The 25388-nt window shown below is 41.6% G+C and overlaps 5 protein-coding genes across 5 annotated transcripts; 3 read left to right on the forward strand and 2 right to left on the reverse strand.

Moving 5' to 3' along the window:
* The first annotated feature begins 62 nt into the window (after positions 1–62).
* hnf1a (HNF1 homeobox a) lies at positions 63–5288 on the forward strand. Its single transcript, XM_047591388.1, has 10 exons — positions 63–568; positions 1496–1695; positions 1791–1971; positions 2155–2357; positions 2545–2687; positions 2780–2921; positions 3004–3192; positions 3266–3381; positions 3465–3549; positions 4771–5288. Exons 1-10 carry the CDS (start codon positions 270–272, stop codon positions 4899–4901), a joined length of 1689 nt encoding a protein of 562 aa, XP_047447344.1. The 5' UTR covers positions 63–269; the 3' UTR covers positions 4902–5288.
* c8h12orf43 (chromosome 8 C12orf43 homolog) lies at positions 5096–7449 on the reverse strand. Its single transcript, XM_047591395.1, has 6 exons — positions 7286–7449; positions 6995–7025; positions 6163–6261; positions 6000–6073; positions 5831–5921; positions 5096–5748 (listed from the first exon to the last, which is right to left on the reverse strand). The coding sequence occupies exons 1-6, from the start codon at positions 7401–7403 to the stop codon at positions 5406–5408; spliced, it is 756 nt and encodes a 251-aa protein (XP_047447351.1). The 5' UTR covers positions 7404–7449; the 3' UTR covers positions 5096–5405.
* An 879-nt stretch (positions 7450–8328) lies between these two features.
* unc119.1 (unc-119 homolog 1) lies at positions 8329–13946 on the reverse strand. The gene is made up of 5 exons (XM_047592559.1): positions 13596–13946; positions 12265–12378; positions 10802–10904; positions 10520–10692; positions 8329–10416 (listed from the first exon to the last, which is right to left on the reverse strand). The coding sequence occupies exons 1-5, from the start codon at positions 13822–13824 to the stop codon at positions 10304–10306; spliced, it is 732 nt and encodes a 243-aa protein (XP_047448515.1). The 5' UTR covers positions 13825–13946; the 3' UTR covers positions 8329–10303.
* Positions 13947–14212: 266 nt separating this feature from the next.
* On the forward strand, positions 14213–16618 carry pop5 (POP5 homolog, ribonuclease P/MRP subunit). Its single transcript, XM_047592560.1, has 5 exons — positions 14213–14373; positions 14460–14602; positions 15437–15586; positions 15686–15769; positions 16067–16618. Exons 1-5 carry the CDS (start codon positions 14354–14356, stop codon positions 16171–16173), a joined length of 504 nt encoding a protein of 167 aa, XP_047448516.1. The 5' UTR covers positions 14213–14353; the 3' UTR covers positions 16174–16618.
* Positions 16619–17345: 727 nt separating this feature from the next.
* Positions 17346–24940, forward strand: rnf10 (ring finger protein 10). The gene is made up of 17 exons (XM_047591782.1): positions 17346–17910; positions 19093–19277; positions 19391–19596; positions 19677–19767; positions 19866–20050; positions 20136–20272; positions 20395–20549; positions 20770–20901; positions 21065–21305; positions 21674–21807; positions 21928–22045; positions 22139–22240; positions 22338–22475; positions 22602–22687; positions 22779–22836; positions 23537–23701; positions 23801–24940. The coding sequence occupies exons 1-17, from the start codon at positions 17748–17750 to the stop codon at positions 23872–23874; spliced, it is 2370 nt and encodes a 789-aa protein (XP_047447738.1). The 5' UTR covers positions 17346–17747; the 3' UTR covers positions 23875–24940.
* Positions 24941–25388: the final 448 nt, after the last annotated feature.

Genomic DNA, 25388 nt, shown 5'->3' on the forward strand with positions numbered 1-25388 from the left:
GGCGCATGTAAGGAGGAGGGGGTGAAGAGGAGGAAGGTTAAAAAAAAAAGAAAATTGACCTTTGAAAGCAAAACAGCAGGTGGAGAGCTAAACCCAAGCAGCTCGGGACACATCGGGAGGAAATTCATCAAAGGAAAATGAAAGTTCTATCTTTCACATCTGAAGAGGGACTAGAGAGGCCCGACGCTGGCCGACTGGCTGTTATTTGAGCGTGGTGGTTGCACATGAGAGCAGTGTTTGTTTGCAAGGCAGCAGCGAGGTAAGGCATAATGGAGGGAAAGGAGCGGGCCAGGGCAGCTAAAGCGAGGCCGAGCCGTCTCACTGCACTTCAGGAGCAGCTGATCTGGGCCCTGCTGGAATCTGGACTGTCCCGAGGCGTCCTGGTCCAAGCCATGGGGGAACTGGAGCGAAACAGGGCGAGTGCTGGCATCGAGAAGGGAGAGAGGGGGGATGGAGAGAGCTCAGAGGAGGGAGAAATGGATTTCCCACCGCCTATATTCCGGGATCTGGAGAAGCTTCCCCCAGAAGAGGCGTCCAAGCTGAGGGCTGAAGTCGACCGATTACTGCAGTGAGTAGATCCGATCCTTCTCCGGAAGCTCCGTGAGCGGCAAACTCACCTTAATGTCTCACACTGAAACAACACCAGGTTTTGATCTCTCTCTTTTTTACCTCCTGCATATCCAAAACCAAGCACCCGAGAGCTGAAGCAACAGTTTACTTGTTTAACACCACCATGCCCCTTTACCTTAATCCCCTCTCTTAACCAAAATCCTCCCTCCTTCACATGCTTCTCTGTCTCACTCTCTGCAATCTGGCTTCTGAGGCGAATTTAAAGAGGGTTCCTCCTTTGCTAGTTACTAATTACCCACCCCCATCATTATTCTCTGGCCATTTCTTAATAAATAAGCTACATGCATAGGTGAAGATTAATGGAGCAGGGCTGGACATGTGAGGCAATGTTTGCTCAACGCATGACTGATATTTATTTCTATGTGGGGTTTTAAGGCCTGATTATTGGTAATATAAGACAATTTGCTGAATATTGATGCACTAAAAACTCTTTCTGACAGGCTGTTGAGAAATATTATATTCAGTTTATGTAATAATATAAATCAAATGTGTCTGGGTGAAAGTGAATCTGCTGAAATTAGGTATTTTTGCAGTATTGTGCATATTTTTTGTCTGTGACTAAGTTAAAAAGCCTTAAATTTGTTTTTTATAAACCTTTCACGTGCTTTTTTCCCCTCCACTGAGCTGAAAAAGGTTGGACTTTGCCCCGGTGTACCTTCCCTTATCTTTCTTTGTCAATAAGCCTCTCTTTACTTCCCTCTGAGTGACCGTGCCTCGTGTCTATCGCTGAGGCAGACAATCTGTACACTTCTCTGGGAAGTGTTACAAATACCAAAACCGTGTACAGGAAATATACGCTTCAACGTAAATGTGCAAAAATGTGAGAGTAAAATATAGTCAGCTCCGGGCACCTTGTGTCTAACAGGGAGGATCCGTGGCATGTTGCAAAAATGGTGAAAAGCTACATGCAGCAGCATAACCTCCCTCAGAGAGAGGTGGTGGAGTCCACAGGCCTCAACCAGTCCCACCTCTCCCAGCACCTCAACAAAGGTACGCCCATGAAGAACCAAAAGAGAGCGGCCCTGTACACCTGGTACGTCAAGAAGCAGTGCGAGATCAGCCAGCGTGAGTACACAAGCCGCTTTCATCAAATGCCAGGTGCGTAGGAGACTCGGATCAGACAAGTGACACTAAAACATACTTCGTCCTTTTCTCACCAGAATTCACCAATGCCAAACATGGCCTCGCATCTGTGGAGGAGCAAGGAGAGGACACCAAGAAAGGACGGAGGAACAGGTTCAAGTGGGGTCCGGCGTCTCTGCAGATCCTCTTCCACGCCTACGAACGACAGAAAAACCCCAGCAAGGAGGAAAGAGAGGGTTTGGTGGAGGACTGCAACAGGTGAGATCTTCAAAACTGTTTCCCTATAACAACAAACATCCGGGAGTAAGTTAGCATCAGTCTAATCTGATCACACCTGAGGATCAGATCTGTGTCGGCGAGGGTTTGGTTACATTATATAAATAATAAATAGCATTAGAATGTGAAGCCGTGAGTCAGTGCGAGTGTGTGTTTCTGTTTCAGGGCAGAGTGTCTTCAGAGGGGGGTGTCTCCCTCCCAGCTCGCTGGCCTCGGCTCCAACCTCGTCACTGAGGTGCGAGTTTACAACTGGTTTGCCAACCGGCGCAAGGAGGAGGCCTTCCGCCACAAACTGGCCCTTGATACGCCTTTCAGCAACCAGTCTGCCCCTTCGTCTAACCCCAACCTTCAACACAGTCCCGAACATGGTAGTACTCTATCAACATTAAGACTCAGAGCAGTCTCCTTTGGTCCTCTAGCGTAAAACAGTAACCATCACATTCTCGTTGTCGTGACTGTGCTTGTCCGGGTTTCTGCTGCTGCCATTTGAAACCGTCGAGCTGTAAACTTTGAACCTTGCCAGTGTCGTGGGGCTTGACTTGTGTTGTCTCCTAGGTGTGAAATACAGCCAGCAAATCTCATGTGAGGCCGTGAGCTCGGTCAGAGGCGGCGGAGGGGAGAGAGCGGGACGTCTCGTGGTCAGTCCTGTCCAACTGGAGCCTAGCCACACACTCCTCGAGACTCATAACCCCAAAGCGGTGAGAGCTCGTGTCGTGGTCTCTTGCTTTGTTATACTGTCGACTAGCAGCGTGTGCTTTTGCAGTATTAACACCTCTTCCTCTGGTCCCAGGCGTCCAGCGGCGGCCCACTACCCCCAGTAAGCACTCTGACCTCCCTACACAGTCTCTCTGCCTCCCCTGCATCCTCCCAGAGCCTCATCATGGCCTCGGTGCCCAGCGTCATGAGCCTCGGGGAGTCCTCTCTTCTCATCGGTAACGATGGCTCTCTGGTTTCCTTTGTTTTTCTTTGGAAATGGAAACCCTGAGGGAATTGTTGTCGCCTGTTGTTTCGCAGGGTTAACATCCACGCAGCCTCAGACTGTGCCCGTCATCAACAACATGGGAGGCGGTTTCACGACTCTCCAGCCAATCTCATTCCAGCAGCAGCTTCACGCCTCCAGCCAGCAGCCAATATCGCACCAGCTTCAGAGCCACATGGCTGCCAGTCCCTTCATGGCAACCATGGCGCAGCTGCCATGTCACAGTAAGGGCACATAACGACATGCGTTTGACGGGTTTTGTTAAGTGCAGATTCATGTGTCTGTTCTCTGCTGCAGTGTACAGCAAGTCGGACTCTCCCCAGTACCATTCGTCCAGTTTGCTGTCTCAAGCCATGGTCATCACTGACAGTAGCAGCCTGGGGACTCTGACCAGCCTCGCTGCCGTCAGACAGGTACGGGCTTGGGTTTGTCGGTCCGTCAGGGCGATCAGTAATCTCATTTTTAAACCCTCTCCTCGATTTTTTGTTTTGGGCAGATTCTGACAGCAGATCCTGAGGAGCACACAGACCCACCTTTACAGGACGATTCTCTGCACCTGCAGCCGCACACACCTGTGCCAGGTACACAGCAGTAACATCAGCCTTATTGCACACACACACACACACACACACACACACACACACACACACACACACACACACACACACACACACACACGTGAAGTTTCCACATTTTTACCATTTACACATCCACGTTTAACAGCACAACACAGTCCAGGATACACGGATGTTCTTGTGAACTATGTGATGTATTTGGGACTGATCCGTTTGGATCAGAGCGAGACACTGAGTTTAACCAAAAATCACTAATTACATTTCATCACACACTTTAGGGAACGTGTTAATTTGTTTTGTTGGATTTTTTTTGCCATCTGACATCAAACTCATATCTGTCCATTCAATGTAAAGCCAGTTTGTGAACAGATCAAATAAAACACGTTATGTGTCAGTTAGTGTTGCAAAGAGCTGCTGCGCCGTGTCCCTGTTTCCAGATTTTAAGCTACGTGTACGCGTATTGACTGGACACATGAGCGAGTGGTATAGATCATTTTTATCTAACTCTCTCTCAACAACATGGTACGTTTCCCAACGTGTAGCATCATTGTTACACAATTTAATTTAGATAAAAGTGCATTCTCCAGTGGTTGCAGTATCTGAAATGCAACATCTGATATTTAAAACAAAACCAGTTGGACATCTTAATGTCTCACCCCCCATCCTAGCTGCTTCTTCACTTTTAAATGACTGATGGGAGTTGAGGTTTTTATTAAGAACATCTGTGGGTGGTGCTCACCTGAGCTAGGATGTGTTACCAACCAGGTACTCATCTGTAATTGAAGAAATTAGTTTTAAGTGTATTTTTTCTTTCCTCTAGCGACTGGTGCTCTGACAGCAGACTAATGACTAGAATATTCAAACTTCAGTTTAAGTTGACTTTGTTTTAGTTTTGTTTCTGGATGCACCATGACCTGGATTCCTAGGGAGCTTCACAGACATTTAAGGGTTGTGCATGAAGTTGAGAACAAGCAGAAAATGAAACAAATCCAACAGTGTGGTGGTTAATTGTGTTGAGAAATTTCATCTTCTCGTGCCTCAGCAGTCGAACCATGCTTTTATATTTATATGAACACTAGTAGGCTGGAATATTAGCCACTTAATGTCCAGTTTTGTCCTCCAACTTACACTTACGTGCATGTAGGGAATCAGATTATTGATACATTACAGATGTTTTTAGAAGCTATTTTTCCAAACTCAACGTATTTCTTCCCCTTCCGTCAACAGCTTCGTCTGAGAGCCTAGAGCTGTATCCTGCCTCTCAGACAACAGACAGTCATCAGTCTCACCTCCTCTCTCCGTCGCCAACAGACATCAGCTCCTATATTCCTTCACAAATGGTCTCTACAGCACAGTAAAAGTCTTCAGGCAACCTAAGTATCGCCCCTCTGTCTACCGGAGAATGGGGGTGTTTGAAACGGACAGCTACCTCTGGTGCTAATTCCAACGATTCAGCTTTGATGTTTTTCACACAGTCAAACTCCATACAACTGTAATCAGAACAAGGACTGAAATGAGAGAAGATTTACTCTTGATACAGCAGAGAATCAACTGAAAATCAACACCAAAATGTATTTTTATTGCAATAATGTTTTTTAGATTATAAAAATTGTCAAAAGCATGTTACCTGCATTATTATTATTGTTTTTTTTTTTACACTCGGTGTCTTGAAATGCTCTTCTTCACACTTTGAGTGTCCTTTATAACGAAGTAAAGACAATTTCAAATATAAACATAAACAATGACGAGAAGTCGTCTCCTTGGAACTCCCTCAAAGTATTCTGTGAAATACCACCCCATTATTTCTATGGAAGATATGAGCACAAACATATCAAAAACTGTGAATCACTTGTCATAAAAATTTAATTCAAAGCTTCTTCCTCTGCGTTTCCTTTTCGTCTCTTCTTCTTTTTCCGTTTTACTTCGACTTCTGTGTGTTCCTGCTCCGAGTTCTTGTGCTTGCCATTGCTTTCAGCAACAGGAGCAGAATCTGTAGAGTCCACCTGCTCACTCTCTTCTTGATTTTGTTTCTTCTTCTTCTTCTTCTTCTTTTTCTTAACAACGTGGCTGTCTTCACCCTCTGCCAATTTCTTATTTTTCGTAACTTTTTCAGTGCAGGGAGCAGAGGGTGTAGATGTGGGTAAGAAGTCGCTGACAGACACTGCTGCCTCCTTCAGCCTTGCTTCCATCTCACTGTCGCTGTCACTATGAGGGGCAGATAAATATCCTGTGTCACATATCACAAAAACCGAATCAACATTTTTAAATAAAAGTATAGATAAGGAACCTCGAGCTTGGAACGGGCCGACGCCTCACAGGGACCGGAGGATCTGGATCAGCTTCCTGGCCGGGGACTGATGTGGAAAACAGACGGAAACCTAAAAGAAGGAAACATGTAGACTTAAAGACAGGAAACATCCAGTTTAAAGCAGAGCCTATGTCCTATGAGCCTTTACCTTCGTCTCCATCATCGTTACACTGCGACGATTTCACACAGGAAGAAGTTGCAGGCTGCTTTTCTGAAATGCAACTGAAAGTCAAAAATAGTGGTTTAAAACCTGGCTTCCTCTAATAACATTGTCTTTTATAACATATTTGTTCCATAGTCACACAAGTTACCTGTCAAGAAAATGTCCCAATTTCTTGGCAACATGTGTTTGAAATCCTTGGGTGACCTGGAGCTCATTGCCATCGTGCTCATGGTTGGAGACGACAATGCTGTAGAACAGAGCACTACCAAGATCATTTCATTTTCTCAGTTTCACGTGTAATACTGACATTTAAATCATTAAAATACCATAAAGCATAAACTGGCAACATCTTTGGGATACAGGCTCTAGATGGGTCAGCCATAACATTATGACCACATGACTAATATTGTGGTTTCACCACCAAAATAGCCCATACCGATTACTCTACTAGACCTCTGAGGTTCTAGGCTGTTTTATCTGTTATCTGTTAACAAGGTGTTAGCAGCAGATCCCTAGGCCACGTTTATTTTATTTTTATTTTTTTAAATTAAAGGATGTACATGTTATGGAACAATGCTTAGGTAGGTGTCAAATAAATTTCATCATTAATATCCACCCAAGTATACCACACCAGAGAGCTTACTTTTCCACTTTTGTTTCTGACCACTGCAGACCAGGAACTCCACTCATGATCTGACCCAGTCATCTACAATGTCAACTTGGCCCTTGCTGTGTAAATCCTTCTACTTGACCATTTTTTTGATTCTAACATATCAACTATTACTAAATGTTCATCTGGTCCCTAATATATCCCACCCACTGAGAAGTACCCATGATTACTCAATAATCAGCGTTATTTCATTCATCGATCATCGGTCATAATGTTATGGCTGACCTGTGTATGTTATACTAAACAGTCTTGCAACATTTCCTTTCTCTAACATTACAGTACAGACAGTGGTCGCTTTAATAAGTCTTACCGCTTGGACTCTTTCACACTGCTGTCTCCATCTAAAACACACACAGACACAGACATGCAGTCATTATACAAATAATAGCATTAACATTAAAAGCCTCTCAACTATAAGCATGTACACTACTGGTGCTCATATAACTTCGGCCGAATTATTAATCAATTACCTAAAATTAACATTCTGCACGCGGGCAACGAATGCTGCAGGACTTGTGCCGCATTTCCTCTGGACAGTTCAACTATCTGTAAAATATTGTTTACTTCGTCTCTCATTTCAAACACAACAGAAAACATTCACCTTTTGTTTTATTAGTTTGTGTTTCCCAAACTGCCTCCTGACACCGTCTAAGTTCTTCGTCGTCACTGCTACTGGAGTCGTCCGAAACACCAACCATCTTTCTACCGGGGGCGGCCATGATGGGACACGTGCTGCTAGTGTTGTGTTTTGTGCTGAGGATTCTGGGTAATGCAGTCCGATAGTCCAAAAGCAAGTTTTCCCCCAAATATGTGCTTTTGTTCCTCTCACCTTTCATACTTATTTAAGAAACTAAATGTTTGACCAAATGAACCACAACCAACTCTTCAATGAGCCACTGTCACAGCATTAAAACAAATATAAGGCATCATGGATGAAAGTCTAAATATTGTGGCCTTGACCTGTTGAGGCATGAGCCCCATTCGACATCTGAAGGTGTGTCGGGGTATGTTGCACCAAAATGCAGATCTTTAAACAAAATAATTCATAATCTTTGGGGGTGTGTCTAGCACATCACACAGATGCAGTATTAAATTGAGATCTGGAAATATTGGAGCCCGAGTCGACACCTTGAACTTGTTAAGTTACTCAAACAATTCCTGAATCATTTTTGCTTTGTGGCAGGGAATATTTTGTGGCTGAAAGAGGCCATAAGGAAAAACTAATTTCATTACAGGATGTTAATGACCAACAATGCTAAGGTATAGGTGCATAGGACAGCTGGGTCTGCATCAGCAATAAACAAACACAAGTTTTTATATAGGGCACCTTTCTATAAGAATCTGCATCCACAATTCATTCTTAGCCACCCACAAAGTCAAAGTCCATTAAATACTTCCACTTGTCCATTGTACCTGTTTTTAACACATTAAGATTGAGGACAAAATATTAATTTGCACCCTAACATTTCCCAGCTGTATATAATGTTAAAAATAATCAGCGTTATTCACTGCACCTGTCAGTGATCATACAATTAAGACCGACAGGTGTATACTTCTTAACTATGACCTGTACAATTCAGTTAATATACAATTGTGATGCAAGCTAGAAAGCAAAATCATATTTATAATGAGCACTTTTCAATATTTTTTGCTGTCAGACATTTTTATTTACAACAACCTTGATAAGAAATGTATGCGTCATTAGGGAAATTAACCAATGGAAAAAAAAGTCCATGCAACAGATGACAAAATAAATCCATAAAATGTATTCTTTTTTGTGCAGATATTCAAAGTGAGTGTACCTGCTTTTCAAGGCATTTACATAGAACACCACTGAGTGACATTGTATGACACAGATGGTACAGTCTTCCCAGTTACTAAGTCACCAGTGTCTGCCTGATATCCCACTTGTTGAGGTTTATATGTGTTGTCACCGATGATTTCCCACTGTAAAATTTGTCAGCGTAAATAATGATATCAATAGGTGTTTCAAAGACAGTAAAACATTCTTTTTTCTTTTTTAAACAAGGCAGCACTGCAAGATACTACTGTCTTTGTATCACAGACGGATGAAACACACAGGTTCTTTACAATAATAATAGAAAGAAAATCAAACATCACCTGGACTCAAGGCACATGGAACCAGCACTACAACACGCAGAAAGAGGAAGTCCAGCTCAGTTATGTGTTGAACAGCGATTTGCACGCTGCCTTAGGCCTAGATGCTGATTTCTATTCATCTTTATACAATCTGAAAAGTCCTGAAACCAGCTAATGATTTGGACCGTGTATATTTAGAAATTACATTGCAAGAATTTCAAACTCTTCATTGTTGGTGGTTTCAATGAACTGGCATCCCAATCTGTCGGTACATGGAATATAATTCAACACATAATCAAACTCCCCTGTGAGGTACACAATTAGTTAAGGTTGGACTTGTTACAAGGCTGTAGTGCAAAGTTGCATTAGACTGTATGCTTATGTCTAATAGCATTGAAATTAATGCAGTAAATCCTAGTATAATCTGCAAAATCACCAGAATAATCCATTAAACAGGACCTCAGTGAGTAGAAAAAGAGACGAGTTTCTGTAGCTACCATAGCGCCTTATTAAAAATACATCTGCCAAGCTACATCACTCTGTACTGTCTAGGTGTGTGCTACTGGGATATTTTACTGGTAAACTGAGAACAGCACAACGTAGACTCAGCCACCAGTTTAATAGGCATACCACACTTCAGCTAGCTAAATGAGCTGGCTAAAAGGTAGGATTCACAGTGCTGTTGTGCCAAATAAACCAGAGAGACACACCCCAAGGGACTAAATAGCCGTGTCGTAAAGAACAAACCAGTGTTAACACCAAGTTATTGAAATAAAACCGTAAGACACTTTAGCAGGATGACGTCTGACATCATGAAAAGAGAGCATGCTGTTCTTGAATCAAAAGGAGATTCATCAACTTAACTATACACAATACAAAATAGACACCAAGCTTAAATATCTGACACGTACAGTTGCAAAGATTCACAACAGATATTTCAAAGGAGAGATTAAACTCAGATTATTAACTAGTCCTACATGATCATCTATTACAAACAATACTGTAAAACATCTAGTTACCGCTCGCTTTTCCATAATGGAAACGCAATTGTCACTTTCAAAAGGTAGTTTAAATGATAATATCTACACATTTAAGTAAATGAAATTAGAACGAACACAGTCTAGAGGCGTTGCCATGAGAGGTCTGTGAGTCAAAGTGTCCCTTTCCAGCAGAGACAGCAAAAAACTTAAGGCAGAAGTGTTCAAGCGGTAACATGCTACTCGTATGACGAATCAAACAACAAAGATTTCAGTCGAATATAACGGAAAAATATTGAACAACAGAATCCTGTGAGTCCCAGAAACAAAGCTCTGTGAAGAACCAATGAATGGAGCCATGATTTCATGTGAAGGCAGATGTGGTCGACTGTTTTTTTTGTTTTGTTTGTTTTTTTTAACTATCATGACAATGTCCAACAAGGAGGGAATACTTCAGTTCTCCCAAAAACAAAGCTTTCGGAGGGGTGTAATCCAGGAAATCTATCCCCTGGGAGGTATTTCACACATTTTCCTTTTAGGTACTACAGACCGCCGTCGTAGGCATAGTCTGCCTTGTTGTGCATGATGAGTTTGTTGTCCACAAAATAGAAACTGTCAGACCTGGTCTCATAAGGGTGCTCCACCATTTGGCGAACTGGAAGGACAGGCAAACACAGAGTATTTAGATTTGAATGTTGGTTAATGTTTGATGTAAAATACTGAGGCAAAGCATGGACATGCAACAAACTAGGACTCACTGAGGTCATCTGGAAGCTGGGGAAACTCATAAATGTGTTCACATGTGTTGCGGCTATTTGGAATGCAAAAGCCAAAGTCAAAGTCAAAATTCTTGAGGAGGCGACCCTGGAAGTAATGTCTTTCAATCATACGAAAGCTGTTAATGGGTCGGTCACCCACTGTGAATTCCACACTGCAGCGAGGAAACGAGAAAAACACCATTACGAAGTGAGTGTAAGGAGACTGGCAAGGCTGATTATTATGCTGTCAGGAACATCATGCAGTACGGTCCATCTACTTACGTTGCACCAACTGTGCGCAGTTTTAGGAAGGCTGGTGTAAACTGGTATCGGACAAAACGTCCTGCACTCGCGTCTCCACTCTCATCATCATTCTCCACAGGACCTGACACAGAAAACATCAACTGAGCAGCATCCAGTGTTTACAGGACACGTAGTTACATACCCTTTCATGTTCTGGAGCAGCACAATGCCAAAACAAATGTTTTCACAGAATTTGTCTTTAAAATTTTCATCCACCTGATATTATACAAAAAAATGTGAAAATTGTGTGTGTTAAGACATATATGTTTATAACGCATCTAGATTTTTTTTTTTTAAAGTACATTTTTTATTTGAATTGCTAGTGAAACAGAAGTAACAAACACAATGGACAGCCTGTTCATTACATGATGCAATAAATATGTACTGACTGAGAGAGTGCTCATGAGTTACCAAGACTGAACGCACTCAAACCACAAAAATACGTTTATCAAAGATGCAAACCTGACACAAATCACATCCTCTGTTGCACAATGCCTCTTCCTTCCTACACCTTGAACTTTTACGCAGCAGACTGTGTTTTCACATGTTTTTCTTAACACACTACAAGGAGACAGATAAGCTATAGATGTAAATCAGTAAAATCAGGTTATTTACAGCCAGGGTATAGAGGAGCTGCAAGGTCTGTTGCGCCTTCATTTTGCACTTCCTTTCCTTTCAGTATAGAATGTGCAAAGAGTGAATGGGAGTAACTGTAGTTGTGCCTTCAAGCCGGCAGCAGAGGTAGTCGCAGAGCCAAAGTGACTTCTGTGTGAAAGGGAGAGCCGACATGGTAGGATAGGCCACACTAGAAACCAACGCTGTCATGTTACATGTCATGCCTGTGATTCTTGAACAGTGGCATACTATACTGTACATCAGACCGGGTATATGGTATCAAGAGTAGTTTCCGTTTGGCAGATGGCAATTTGGATAAAATTACTGAGAAGAAGACAGCGATGATCATACTAGTTACAGGTCTTCCCCTCACAGTCCTTACACTAAGGTGTGACGAAGGCTAGGACAAGACAGTAGTAGTGAGCTTTTATGGCAATCACATTTTAGAATCAGGGTAGTTTTAGAAACAGCTTCAAAGCTTCACAGCTTTGTTAAGAAAGAACATGCTCTAAAGGGGAAAAGGTTCTTATTGGGCTACTAGTTAGTGGTGGGGGCTCAAATTTGCTTGATGGCCATGCATTACATCTACGCCTGATCTACACATATCTGCAACAGAGCCCGTGACAGCTTTGATTGGACTAACATTAAATTGCCCATTTTTCATCCTACCACCTGACCAATGGGTCGCATGGCGCATCAATCACCAATCATTAAGCTATACACACAAACCCCTCTTGGTCTGGTCATTCATGACTCTCATGAATTCTGTCATTAATTTGAATTTCTTCTGCATTTTAGGAATACTAAGCTCGGTGCTGTGGACTTACCAGCGTTTGGAGGTTTGGCAATCTCAAACAGTACTGTCCCCGTCTCAAGATCTCTGATTTTGAAACGTGTAAAGTCAATGTTGAAGATGTTGTCTTCAGGTCTGCAAAGATAGTCTGGAACATGAAATAAATGTGGGTTAGAAATAGACAAACTTCTAGTAGGTGAGTTCATTACTGGAAGAAAGAAAGAATGAAGTTGTGAACAGAGTGGTATCATACATTTTGTCACAAAATACTTTGGGACACAAGGGCTTATCCTTACTTAGCACTCAAAGACCAACTAGGATTTCAGTATCCGTTTTCTGGTTCCTGCAACTTGCAGTAATGGTGAGTAATGCTATAGCATAGACTTCCATCTTCTCAATCAAGTACAGTGAGAGAGGAGGGAAGTAACGCCATTGTTGTCTGGAACAGGAAAATGCCCAAAACAATGGGAGGCATTAAGTAAGCACTGGCTGCAACTGTGGTCGACTGGGTGTCCAATGACAAACCAGGGGATTTAACTTAGCAGGTTCAAGAAGGACAGTAAGTAGTTGTGTGAGAGCCAGTGGAAAGAGGCCAATAATCCAGATAAATGACTTGGAAAGATTTAATTCTGATAATGTTTTAAGTGATTATATGTAATGTAATGAGGTCGCAGAGGCACATCTCCTGACTGTCAGATGTAAGTGGGCCCAAAGAACAAGCTCCTGTAAAGAAGCTAAACAATGAGCGCATTAATATTGGTCTGAGTGGAGGCAACGACTTCTTACTGCCTCCACAACAGACTTGTATTAACCCGTCCAAAGTGAAATACCATGTTTGTGTATGTAAGCACAATGGACAAACCTCCTTTTTGTAGTCTATTTTTATAGTCACTTTGTCCACAACTGTTGTCATTTCACTCTTGTGTAGTGTTTTTGTTGTCTGTTGTCCTATTTAACGTCTTTTTGGCTGCCTTGCCCTCTGTGTCCTATTTCATTTCTTCTCTGGTAACTGGTTTTTCTTGACTTCAGCTGCTGTAGCAGTTGAATTTCCCCAGTGGGGATTGGTCCAATAAAGAATCAATAAATAATTATGTATCTTTTTAGTGCAACTTCTACCACAGGGTGGCCTGGACAGTTTTCCTTCTGGGTGCCTAAAATTCCCACTTACGCCCATGGAGATGTTCACAAAATAGCAAACGTACGACTGTTTACTAATCAAACACACTACCTGATTACATAAATGGACTCACCTAGACTGGTATGAAACCATCACTAAACGTTAGCCACAATTAGCATATAATAAACGATGCTCTTTGAGGAACGGGTTTTACCGACTTTAGAAAAGTTAACGTGCTCATAACGTACCTCCCGTGACAGCCCTGAGACCCAGGACATGGTCCGGGGTAATATCTCTTCCCAAAGCCCGGAGTTCATCCTCTGTGACCACAGGCCACTTATCCGTTTGGCTGCGCCTCGACTTCAGCTTCTTCAGCATTCCTCCTCCGGTCTTTTTGTCTCTATGGTTCGTCTCCCGGCCGGTGTCTGCCTCCGTCTGCCCTTTGCTGACTGCCGGCTTGTTACGGGAACCGCTCATACCGGGTCACCGAAACAATAATGGAAATCGTTGCCGTGCTTTTTTAATTTGCGAGCGACTTGACAAACTCGGGGAGTAATTTCAAGATGGCGTGAAACGTGTACGGGAGACGGAAATCTGAGATTGTGATTGGCTGAGAACGATGGCGGTTGCCATGGTTACCTGAGGGGTATGAACGTTTTAATGCCTCGGCCATCCCGTTTCCGCTTCTACTGCGTATATTGTGTTACTTCTAATGCGGTACAGGAAGTTAAACGGCAACTTTTATGATAATATACGATTCGTCATCTACATTTTTTTTCGATTTGTGGAACGATTTTTACTTCCAATGTTTTTATTTTTTTCCCGGTTTGGAAATCATACCGGATGTGTTGTTGAATGTGTTTAAAAAGACAGCAACAACTTCGTGCTGCCCCGTGTTTACTGTCAAGTACATCCACTGCCGCTATTCATGTCCAGAGGGTGGCGACTGTGCGGGAGCAGATACTTTTGTTGACGGAAGTTTCCGCGGAAGAAGAGCGAGGCAACGATGGTGCGCGTGAAGTCTAGGTAAAATGTGCTCTTCCCTTAAAGTTTTTTTCTCAAATGTTGGTATTCACAGTTAATTTCTCACTGTTTACGTTTTCTGTCGGCAGGTATTTACTGTGCGAAGTCAACGTGTCAGAGAGGAGCCACTTGTTGTTGCTGGATGATCGAGCCATTGGAGCGGCTGTGAAGGAGGCAGTGGCCCGTATACACGGGGACTATGGGGCAGCTCTGTGCAGCATCCGATTCAGTGGTAAAGCACGACATGCGGAATGCTGCTAAATACTGAGATATAATATAAATATTAACATGAAAAAGAAAAATACACCAGCACAAATTAAATTTAAAAATACACACAACAACAAAGTGAACATCAATTGTCAAAAGTAGAAATCTCATGCTGCAGAATTGCTCTTTTTGGTGTCTTAATACGGTCTGTTTATCATGGCAGATTTCAATGTAACAGTTCAATCATATTTCATAAAATGATACCAATCATATGAATTGAGATTAAAATCCGAATGTAAGAAATAACAATTTCTGTCAAATTGGTGTAATCTATAATAAATAAAAATAATAAACATGTTTTCTCTTTGAAATTTGGCGAAGTATAGCTTGCATAAATGGAAGTGACATAGTCTTGACTCTATCTGAGATGAGCATTAAAATATAAGCTAAAATGGATTAAAAAAAAAACCTTTAGGTGTTAAAGCAGCAAGACAAGGACATGCAGAAAAACAAGTTGGGTAATAAAAAATATAAATTGAGATAAGAACAAAGTTATAGAGACTATATGCTGTATTAAAGTTTCTAGAAATATTTACATTTGTTGCACCAAATATGACTAAGTCCAGTCAAACCCACTAAAGTTAAGTGAAAGAATTCTTGTATTCCTCTGTGAAGTTTTCTGGAAACAACATTGGATACTGGAAACCTGCTTATAAGCCTGAGCATGAGGCTATTTAGGATTCTCTTAGCCATTCGACTCACAGCTGATGTTTCTGGTCTATTGTCCAAAGACTCAAAGTGCTCTCATAATGCTGTAGTGCTGACTCTTTGTGTGCTATGTTTTGTTCTTTCTTTTCAGTGAAATATCTGAATGCTCATACTGGAGTAGTATTTCTACGTTTCCCCAAACGGTGTTACAAACTTCTCTGGTCTGCGTTGCCTTTCATTACCAATGTGGAGACTCGTGGCCAAAAGATTCCATGTTTTCTGAACTGTTTGCATGTAGGAGGTACAAAAAAAGACATCATCAAGAATCAAATACATACTTAGATTTACATGCAAACTATTTTAAGCATTAATGTAATGCAAATCTTTTTGTTTGTTCCAGGAACAATTAGAACGTGTCAAAAGTTTCTGATCCGATACAATACCCAGCAGCTCCATCGAATGCTCCCTAAATGTAAAAACGAAGGTAATAAATGTTGTGTCATATTATTTGTACCAAAATCAGTTTCAGTCAGTTCATATACGTCATTATATCATTGTTATTATTGCTGTTATGTCTCTCTATTTAATAATAACATCTTCATATTCATTTGTGTCAAGTAGTAAACTTAAATCTTACATAATATGTGAAAACTATTAACTTAAGGTCCTTTAGACTTTTATGTTGCAGCTTTAGTTTATTGTAGACCAAAACATTGTATTTCATAACACTGAATGCAAGACTTAAAAATGCTGTTTAACAGTTTCATTTGTTTATTTGCAGAAGAAAAACAACAGGTTCAAAAAGCAATTCTGGACTGTTGCATACCAGGGGGAAAGAATAAATCATTTGGAGCTGAATCAGAGAGCGAGGAAGATGAAGAAGAGTGACTTCACTACTTGTGTTCAAGTCGTTCCCAGATGCCTGGTTGTGGTTATTTTTGTTGTGGGACTGCTAGAAAGAACTACAAAACCAACTCTGTGGATGCATGGTTTATTGCAGTTTCTTAGTACATTTGTTAGTCAATAAACTAACTATGTATGCCTGACTGCCAAGGTACACTTAAAATGATGACTGTCACATGGGTAATCGGGCTGATGGTCAGTATTAGTATCCTTTTAACAGCAAGGTTTATACCCCAGCTGATGCTGACACTGACTGTCGCAGTGGTCTGCAATCATATGTTACAAAATAAGTCTATGGCCTCATTCTGAAGAGTCTATTGTTTTATGTTGCAATGACTTTATTTTGTATTTATGATATAATTTGTGCTAATCTGTATTTGTATTATTATTATTATTTTTTATATAAATTAAAACACTTCTTTTGAATTAATTTCATTGATTTCAGTTTAATTCAGTACAATTAAATATTATTTAGTGCGGCACAGCAGCTCAGTCTGGGTTTGAGTCCAGCTCAAGGGATCTAGAAGACAAGTTGATGGTTTAAATGTTGTAATTACTGAAGTGAGCTCACATATATTGCAGAGAATGATGTTAAATATTGATTAGGTCCGACAGACATTCCTTATGTCGCTGTACTTACTCTTTTAACAGCTGTTGGAAGGATGCCTTGGATTTTTTCCCTAATGCCTACAATTTTGTTAGTAAATGAAGTTGTTATTATTGAGGGCTAAAGAAATGGGCTCAACAATGCTACAACTCTTTGCCAGCCTGCCTACAGCGCTGACAAGAAATCTGGTGTTGTTCTTGTTTACTTCTATGTATATATATATAAAATATAAAATACACACTCATGAAGACCAGCCAAGCCATAACAATAACCGATTGAGTTCATTTTTATTTATAGGGCTCAACTTGTAGACTATCTACATTAAATTTATGTCAGATGATATAGGCCTCATATAATCTTAAATAACACAGATATATTGTTTCGATATAATGTGTTTTAAACAACAAACAAATAGTTAAAAAGATACTATTTTATTAAACCTACGTTATTTTATGACTTGTGAACAATGATCTTTATCCGACAGCTCAGGTCTTACTACATTTCCCATGATGACTAGCGCGGCCTCTGGGCTAAACAGATTTGCAGCCCGTGCAAGAAACATCCGGGTCTCTCAGGTTCCTTTCTGGCGACCCGTCGCCATTAGAGCAAGCTCCTTGTTACGGATATATTTTTTGGTTAAACTCGTTAAGTTGTCACGTTTTCCAGTCTTTGGGAAACATTTCCCGCCTCGTTAAGGGCATATTGTTTTCCCTAACGAGAAAAGGTCCTAAATTTTGGGGGTCTTGGCCCCGCGTGGCGAGATTTCGTCCTCCCTTCCAGCAGCCTGCATAACTTGAGACGCCGAAATCGTGTCTCTTATTTTTCTCGGGTTTGTTTTATTGTCAAGATGTCGCCGTGATGGGGTCTCCGCGTTTGACAGAAATGAATCAGGGCCTTCGTCGCCTGACCCGCACTCATTGCAGCCCGTTTTCCTCCTCCGTTTTTCTGTTTGATGCTAGAGAGCTCGGCGGCTCTCTGCCCGGAGCTCGGCCTCAGCACCGCTCACCGCACGGTAACAAACATGGAGAAAAACCCCAACAGCAGCACCAGCACCAAGGTTCCGCCTCGTTCCAGCTCCACAGGGCCCACACCGGGCGAATCTAAACCCAAAACAGGTGACGACCCCGCACTAAATAACACAAATATGGCTGGAGGTCGCTAAAACGATGCAGTTAAGGAGTAATTGACTTGTGGCCTGTTGGGGCCTAGCAGTACTGCTGAGTGTTATCTGGTTGGTCTGACGTCGCTGTCAAAACAGTTGACCCACCAACTGCAGCTACTATTTGGTATTTGCACACAACAATGCACCTTAGTCTGTAGTTATGCACGACTTTTGACACGTGTAGATACAGATGCTTAATGGTAGTTAACACAATAACTACACCATAAATAAACTTTATTCCCAGTTATTTACTTACAGTGATGGCAATATTTGAATGTTTTCAAGATGTTTAATGTGAATAAATTACTGTGAATAAATTACTGTAATGTATATATATATATATATATATATATATATATATATAAATTTTGTTAATCTTTGTAGAAATACTTTGCATTGAAAAATACACATACTTTCCAAAATATTTGGGTGAAAATGAAAGCATGCTATCTTACCAGTCCTGCACGAACCGCACCCCCCACCCCTATCTGACTGTATCTATGTTCGAGTTATGTTGAAACGGTGAAAAAATAGTTTCATAAAAATTCAACAGTATGTTAATTTTATGTATGTGGTATGTGGTGGTGCTGCTTTTTTAACCCAGCCTGTTGCCTAAAATAGAGTTGCCAAGAAATTTGAAACATGTGGGTCTTAACTTCATACAGTTTACAGTACAAATATTATTATAAAGTGCTGCCTTTAAAATTAAAACACAGTGGAAAAAACAACTGTGCAATAGTGTTGCTTAACTTCATGAGTTAGGATTTAGTGCAGGAATGTTATATTAGGATGCTTTGGTTTTTCGTAGAGTACATAATGTACTCGCAAGTGAGTGTATGTATTTGTTATGGTATGTGGAAATTGTTCCGGGCTTTAAATAATAGAGCGAAGCCCATGTTGAGGGCAGAAAATACAACACACACTTTGAGCTGTTAACTTGAATTAAATGGAATATAATTTTGACAAAATAAGATGTGGTCTAAAAGTTCTAGTTTTGTAGTTCAAATAAAATTAGTTTTGATACATAAGAAACCAGCTTCAGAACTACTTTATTTATTATGAATCAGATAAATACAATGTTGGAGTAACTGTTTCTATATTCATGCACCTAATGTGTTAATAATTTAAATTTCAGAAAACAAGAATAATGGGGGCTCCAAGCGCTACAGCCGCAAGCGTGAGCCCTCCTTTCCTAAAGCCGACAGTTTCCCTGGCACCCGCCGCACCAATTCACAGAAAAGCAAGAATTTTGACAAGAGACCCCCTCAGAGAGGTGGAGGACGACAATATGGAGTTACAGGTGGAGGACGACGTGAGGAGGTTGGTGTTGTTAATGGGTTAACTGTATTTACCTTGTTTGGAATAATGTGAGCAATCAAGGGTAATATGGCAGAAATTAATTCTCCAAATAAATCTGATAAACTATCCTCCAGGTAGCAGAGACGCGCCGGGCCGAGTTTAGCCCGGCTCAATTTGCTGGACCGAAAAAAATAAGCCTGAACCACCTGCTGAACTTCACCTTTGAACCACGTGGAGGCAACGGTGGCTTCGGAGACGGAGGCCACTCCTGTTGGGGCCGCCGAAACAAATGGGGCCACAAGCACAAGCCCTTTAACAAGGAGCTTTTTCTGCAGGCCAAGTAAGCACCTTGCATAAAGTAAATCTTTTTAAAGTCTGAGGCAGAGCATGCGAGAGTCATCCTGTTTTTGTGTGTGTCAGTTGTCAGTTTGTGGTGACTGATGACCAGGACTACAAGGCTCACTTCACTGATCCAGACACTCTGGTCAACTGGGACTGTGTGCAGCAAGTGGTGAGTATAAATCAGGAAGAGTCCAAACACTTTTTCACACCACTGTATGTGTCAAACATTAAAGCACGTAATGACACGTTATTTCTGTACTTCCACAGCGCATCTATAGCCATGAGGTGCCATCTTGTCCCATCTGCCTCTACCCTCCTCTGGCAGCGCGCATCACCCGGTGTGGACACATCTTCTGCTGGCCGTGCATGCTGCACTACCTGTCCCTCAGTGACAAGAGCTGGTCCAAGTGCCCCATCTGCTATGAGGCTGTGCATACAGCTGACTTGAAGAGGTAAATAAGAGGGAAATAAAATCTTTAGAAACTTTGAAATAAAAATAATCTTGCAGGGGTTTTGACAGTGACTCTGTTGTTGCAGTGTGGTTGCTATGGAGACCAGGCAGTATGTGGCTGGTGATGTAATCACCATGCGCCTGATGCGGAGGGAGAAGGGGGCTCTGGTGGCGATGCCGAGCTCTCAGTGGGTGAAAGTGGAGGAGCCTGTTCGCTTTGGAGGTAAGAGGCGGAAGCAGGCATCTTTAATATATCTATCAGAAACTGTTGCACAACAACTAAAGCACTAAACAGGCAACAGTGACAAACATCATTAAACTTTGTTGTTAATGTGTGTTTTGTAGATGCTTGTTTGAGCCCATACTCCAAGCTGCTGCTGACCTCCCCGGCGCAGGTCCTGAGCCTGGTGGCGGAGGAGAAAGCCGCCCTGCAGGCTGAGTTTAGCCAGGAAGAGGACGCTCAGGGCTGCTTCATTCAGAGCGCGCTTTGTCTGCTGCAGGTAAAACTATACGCCTCTTTTTAGAAACACATATTAAGGTAAATTTGGCTGTTTGGCAACGAATAAAAACATAAATGCTGTGAATGAATGCATTTAAATGGAGTAAAAATACTTGAGACTTTCACATGTCTCAAGGTTGATTCTGAAACCTATTTCATCACAGAATGAAATCATACAGACTGATCATATAGGTGTTTATCTGTATGTCTTTGTGGTGTAGGAGCGAGAGGAAATGTTGCTGAAGCAGCAGAACGTGAGTGCAGATGGCCTTGATTTGTCGTCTCTGACTCTGAAAGAGAAGGAACCTCCTTCTCCTGTGGAGGAAGTGGTGACTAACATCAGCAGTGCCAAGGTGAGTCTGAAAGTGCACCTTTTTACACTCTTTGTTTGAGGTATTAGATCACGGATCAGGTTGTTTTACTTGCACATTGTTCCCTGTAATTGTAATTTCTACTTTCATATGATATGTTATACGTTTTATACGTGCTGTCACATCTTCCTTCTTCCCCTCTCAGCCTGTATTGCAGTACGCTTCAGCATTTGATGATGAGGTGGCAGAGCTCACAGAAGATGCAGCTTCTGAACTGCCAGACTTTCCTGAATCACATCTGGAGAGTGTGCTGGAGGAGCCTCCTGTAGCTCCGATGGACGAAATCCCAGAGCCTCAGCTTGATGAGGAGAAACCAGCCAGTCAGGCAGAGTCAGGCCGCCCATCAACCAGTCTGGTGCACGGCCCCTATTACTATTTCTACCAAGGTCAGTAATTCTCTCCTCTCAACAAAGAGCACATCTAAGGAAATTACTGCTGAAACATTTAGATTGGATAAACACTGATGGTTAAGTCTAGTAGAGGCAGGACATGGGATAAATCAGCTGGAAATTGATTTTTGTTTAGTGTTAAAATGGATATTTTAAAACTCAGTATCATACTATTTATACCTGAGCTTGGGATTAGAAACAATTTGACTACATTTTCATCTTCGTGCTAACTTCATAAAGACCTCCTTGTGATAGAGTAAACACAGATCCTTAGTTTCAGATGTGTCCTGTGTCTTTCCTGTCATATTTACGTTTCTGTGTTGACACATTTTACTTGAGCAGTTTTTCCTCCTTTCTCCTTCCAGCTGACGACTGCCAGCAGATGTTCCTGCATCCTGTGAATGTGCGCTGTCTTTTGCGTGAATACGGCAGCTTGGAGGCCAGTCCAGACACCATCACCGCAACAGTGGTGGAGATAGTGGGACACACAGTCACTGAGGTCAGCAAACAAGGAACCACAAAAATGAGAAGTCATGCATTGAATTTTGTTATTCTTTGTAGTTGACTCTTTGAAGCCGTTCTTGTTTTGACTGATTTCTCTTGTTTGGTCTCGTCGCAGGACATCCGTCGTAGGCATCGCTATCTGGCTCATCTGCCGCTCACATGCGAGTTCAGCATCTGTGAGTTGGCTCTACAGCCACCAATCCTGTCCAAAGAAACTCTGGACACATTTGCAGGTTAGTGCACCTTAAACTCAGATCTCAGGATGAGCATTTTAAATGTTTGGCGTTTCATGGGTTTTTCTTATAAATTCTCCCTAAAACCTTTAGACGACTTGGAGAAAAGAAAGCGCCTGAGGCAGAAGAAGGCGAGGGATGAGAAGCGCAGAGAGAAGCGAATCGAAATTGAGGAGAACAAGAAGCAGGGTAAATGTAAGTATAGCTGAACGGTTATACTTACATTACTGAAGGGTTACTCTGTCACACAAGGTCCAGAATGAGATACATTTACACTAATTTGCCTTATCAGATCCTGAGGTGCATATTGGATTAGAGAACCTTCAGCATTTCCCAGCATTCGGCTCTCCGCCTCACAACAGCAGCCCCCCGATTCAACCTGACTTCACATTTGCCCCTCCTTCCCCCCTCAGCAGCAGTCCTATCTCTGGTAAGACAAAACCTTAAATCTGCCTGTTACTACTCACGGACATTTGTTTACTCTGGCCAGCTCATGACAACTCCTTTCGCCTCCTTACGCTCTGTTTGTGCATGATTTTTTTTTTTTCTTCTCCAGATGGGATGAAATTTCCATGTCTGAATGTGCCGTCACCCACTGTTGGTAGTCTAGAGGACGATTCCCATTGCATGTCCTTTGCACAGGTGTGTATGGTAACAATGGTCTTTTCATTTTTCATTAGGGAAATGTGTGACATAACTTGACATGGTGTGAATCTGACTGTGTCCTGTGTAGATGCTAAGAGACGGGAAAGCCAGAGTTGATGCTGGGCCCAGGATCACTCCAAAGAAAGGTAGTGCATGACTGCAGATGTTGTGGTGGCTTGTAACACACAGTTTGGAGGTTTAAAACAGTAATTTGGAAAATTAGATGAGTAGAGTGTGACACTGAGCTCAGACTGCAGACGTTTTAGGACGTCTGCAGGACTTCAGTGTAGAGCTGGCTCAGTACAGAGGCTCAGCCCAGGTTATCTGACAAGGTGAAATACTAACAGATACCCTCTTAAACCTCCCAGACCACTTTCAGAGTGACTGTGGCTTCCCTTAACTTAAAATTAAACATATTTTACACAGTAACTGATAAGAGAGATAATCCACAGGGACAAGAAGCCACTGATAGTGCTGTCAAGGAATGGTAAACATTCCCGCCCTTAAAGCTAGCCAGCATGTTGCTGTTGGAAGGTATTAAAATCTCAGCTCCAGTGCTCCTTCAAGATTTACAGACTACGGGGGAAATTACTTTGTTACCGTAGCTTCGTTGCACATAAAAGTTAACAGTCGTAAAAACCACAAGAAAGCTAAAATAAAATGAGATTAAATTAAAGTAAAAAAACAAAAAAGTATTATCTAGCAACACAGAATAACAACCGTCTTCTCAGCCGTTTGACTGTGTGTTTTTGTTTTTCCATTTCCTGTAGAACCAGTTTGTGTATGTTATACAGTGTAACACCCCACGGGCTTCCTGAACTCATTATTGCGCCTTGTCCCATGCAGATAAGCTGCTAGCTCCCCCTGCAGCAGACAGCGATGGTGAGAGCGATGGGTCGGACCGGGTCCCTGTGCCCAGCTTTCAGAACTCCTTCAGCCAGGCTTTTGAGAAGGCACTTCTACAGCTGGACAATGGTCCAGCTTCTCCTCCACAACCTGTGGTTGAACCAGGTCTGGAAGTTAGATGTTTATTTTTTCTTTGTGTGTGTGTATTTTTTATTTATTTTTTTCATCACAAGCTTTTACTCAACATTGTTTGTTCTCTTTCAGATGAAAAAGGAGGAAAGAAGAAAAAGAAAAAGCAGAAACTTCTGTTCAGCACATCCATGGTTCACACAAAGTAGACAACACTGAAGTTCATTTAATCCCATTGTTTCTGGAATCTTCCCACTGCTTGTGTTTTACTCCCATGTAGACCTGTCTTGGAACTACAAGCTATTGAAATAGGTTTTAGTATGTAGCCAAAGTTCATGCTGCTTCAGACTTTGTTCCATTGGCTTTATCTACTGTTGGGTGTCTTCCATCAGTTTAATTTACATTCATTTTTTGGTATAGAAAAGGTCAAGGCTTTATATCATCCTCCTGCCACACTGAAAGCCTTATGGGTAATATTAAGTTCAGATGCTAAGTAAAGTGAGGAATATAACATCCTGCTGGTGCTATTGTGTGCTTCGAGTGTTTCATGACTTCCATACCTGATACCTGACTGAATCACAGTTTATGTATCATGACCACACATACAAGGAAAGTGAAACAGTTTCCACTGAGAATTGCTATCTATCTAGGACCCATGAGTAATGTGGAGAAGATAACTTGAGGGTGCTTTATACTAGAGTAGCAGTCAGCCAGCTGCAGGTACGTTGCACCTTTGAGTCTTCCCAGGATACTCGACATGCCCTTCCCTTTAGAACATACGGAAACAAATGTGTAGATTTTTTTTTTTCAGTGTTTATCACATAATTTTAATTTGGGCCTGGAGAGGATACATTTGGGGGGTCTGCAGATCTCAAAGCTAGTATTTTGTAACACCAGCCTAACACATGATGTTCTAAAACCAAGAAGTGAAAACACAGTATTGTATAAAAGAGATTAGTTCTGGGGTTACAACAGAACTCTTGATATATTCTGCCTGGTTAAATCACAAATACGCACTTTCTTCTCCTTACGTTCCCCATCGATTTCACCTTCTGTTTACTAAGGTTTAACATTAACATACCCAGTTTTATTTCAGTGTTGAAGAAATGTGTGAGGTTGCTGACATTTAACGAAATGCTTTTGAAACCATGAAAAGAAGTGGATTTTTGTTTGGTTTGAGGGTTCTTTTCTTTGATTCACCTTTAATTTTCAGCAAGTGTATGGACTAGTAAGCATAACTAGTCTGTTGTAATGAATAAACATATGCACAATCAACTGTCTGTTGCTGTTCATTATATCTGGTAAAGCCAGATTTGGTGCAGTATTTTCTTTTATCCACATGAGGGCAGTCAGGAAAAGCCCTCAGATCTGTATAGTACAATCATTGACTATTTATCAATGGAGTGCAGTCTATTGTATTGTAAAACCGTCCACGTGTTACTAAACCGTGATTGGTTAATGTCAGTTTAAGAGTTGACTTCGACTAAAAGCATAATGGTACCGAGGTACCCGAAATATCAGGGTTTCCTCATTCATATAAAACTTACCATGTTTATTTAGGCATATAAAGTGCCATTGAGTTACATTTGTGTGTTTGTTTTACCCGGTATGTATCTAGTTAATTGTTATGTGGCTGGGACGGATCAGACTTGCTCAATCACCTTATTCCTTTTTCATTTTAGTATTAAGCTGGAGATTCATGAAGTTACCTAAATTAAGCTCA

The sequence above is a fragment of the Mugil cephalus genome, chromosome 8, assembly GCF_022458985.1.
Source record: "Mugil cephalus isolate CIBA_MC_2020 chromosome 8, CIBA_Mcephalus_1.1, whole genome shotgun sequence".
In the NCBI taxonomy this organism is placed as follows: domain Eukaryota; kingdom Metazoa; phylum Chordata; class Actinopteri; order Mugiliformes; family Mugilidae; genus Mugil; species Mugil cephalus.

Coding starts and splice junctions, on each gene's coding strand:
- hnf1a (XM_047591388.1), top strand. CDS start 270: ATGGAGGGAAAGGAGCGGGCCAGGGCAGCTAAAGCGAGGCCGAGCCGT. Junction 1,696..1,790: donor GCAGTGCGAGATCAGCCAGC/GTGAGTACACAA, acceptor TTTTCTCACCAG/AATTCACCAATGCCAAACAT. Junction 2,358..2,544: donor TCAACACAGTCCCGAACATG/GTAGTACTCTAT, acceptor GTTGTCTCCTAG/GTGTGAAATACAGCCAGCAA.
- c8h12orf43 (XM_047591395.1), bottom strand. CDS start 7,403: ATGGCCGCCCCCGGTAGAAAGATGGTTGGTGTTTCGGACGACTCCAGT. Junction 6,262..6,994: donor AGTGTGAAAGAGTCCAAGCG/GTAAGACTTATT, acceptor TCTGTTCTACAG/CATTGTCGTCTCCAACCATG. Junction 5,749..5,830: donor CGGCCCGTTCCAAGCTCGAG/GTTCCTTATCTA, acceptor TGCCCCTCATAG/TGACAGCGACAGTGAGATGG.
- unc119.1 (XM_047592559.1), bottom strand. CDS start 13,824: ATGAGCGGTTCCCGTAACAAGCCGGCAGTCAGCAAAGGGCAGACGGAG. Junction 10,693..10,801: donor CTGCGCACAGTTGGTGCAAC/GTAAGTAGATGG, acceptor TCCTCGCTGCAG/TGTGGAATTCACAGTGGGTG. Junction 10,417..10,519: donor CCAGCTTCCAGATGACCTCA/GTGAGTCCTAGT, acceptor CTGTCCTTCCAG/TTCGCCAAATGGTGGAGCAC.
- pop5 (XM_047592560.1), top strand. CDS start 14,354: ATGGTGCGCGTGAAGTCTAG. Junction 15,587..15,685: donor GAACTGTTTGCATGTAGGAG/GTACAAAAAAAG, acceptor TGTTTGTTCCAG/GAACAATTAGAACGTGTCAA. Junction 15,770..16,066: donor CCCTAAATGTAAAAACGAAG/GTAATAAATGTT, acceptor GTTTATTTGCAG/AAGAAAAACAACAGGTTCAA.
- rnf10 (XM_047591782.1), top strand. CDS start 17,748: ATGCTAGAGAGCTCGGCGGCTCTCTGCCCGGAGCTCGGCCTCAGCACC. Junction 19,768..19,865: donor GGGACTGTGTGCAGCAAGTG/GTGAGTATAAAT, acceptor GTACTTCCACAG/CGCATCTATAGCCATGAGGT. Junction 22,046..22,138: donor AACTCTGGACACATTTGCAG/GTTAGTGCACCT, acceptor TAAAACCTTTAG/ACGACTTGGAGAAAAGAAAG.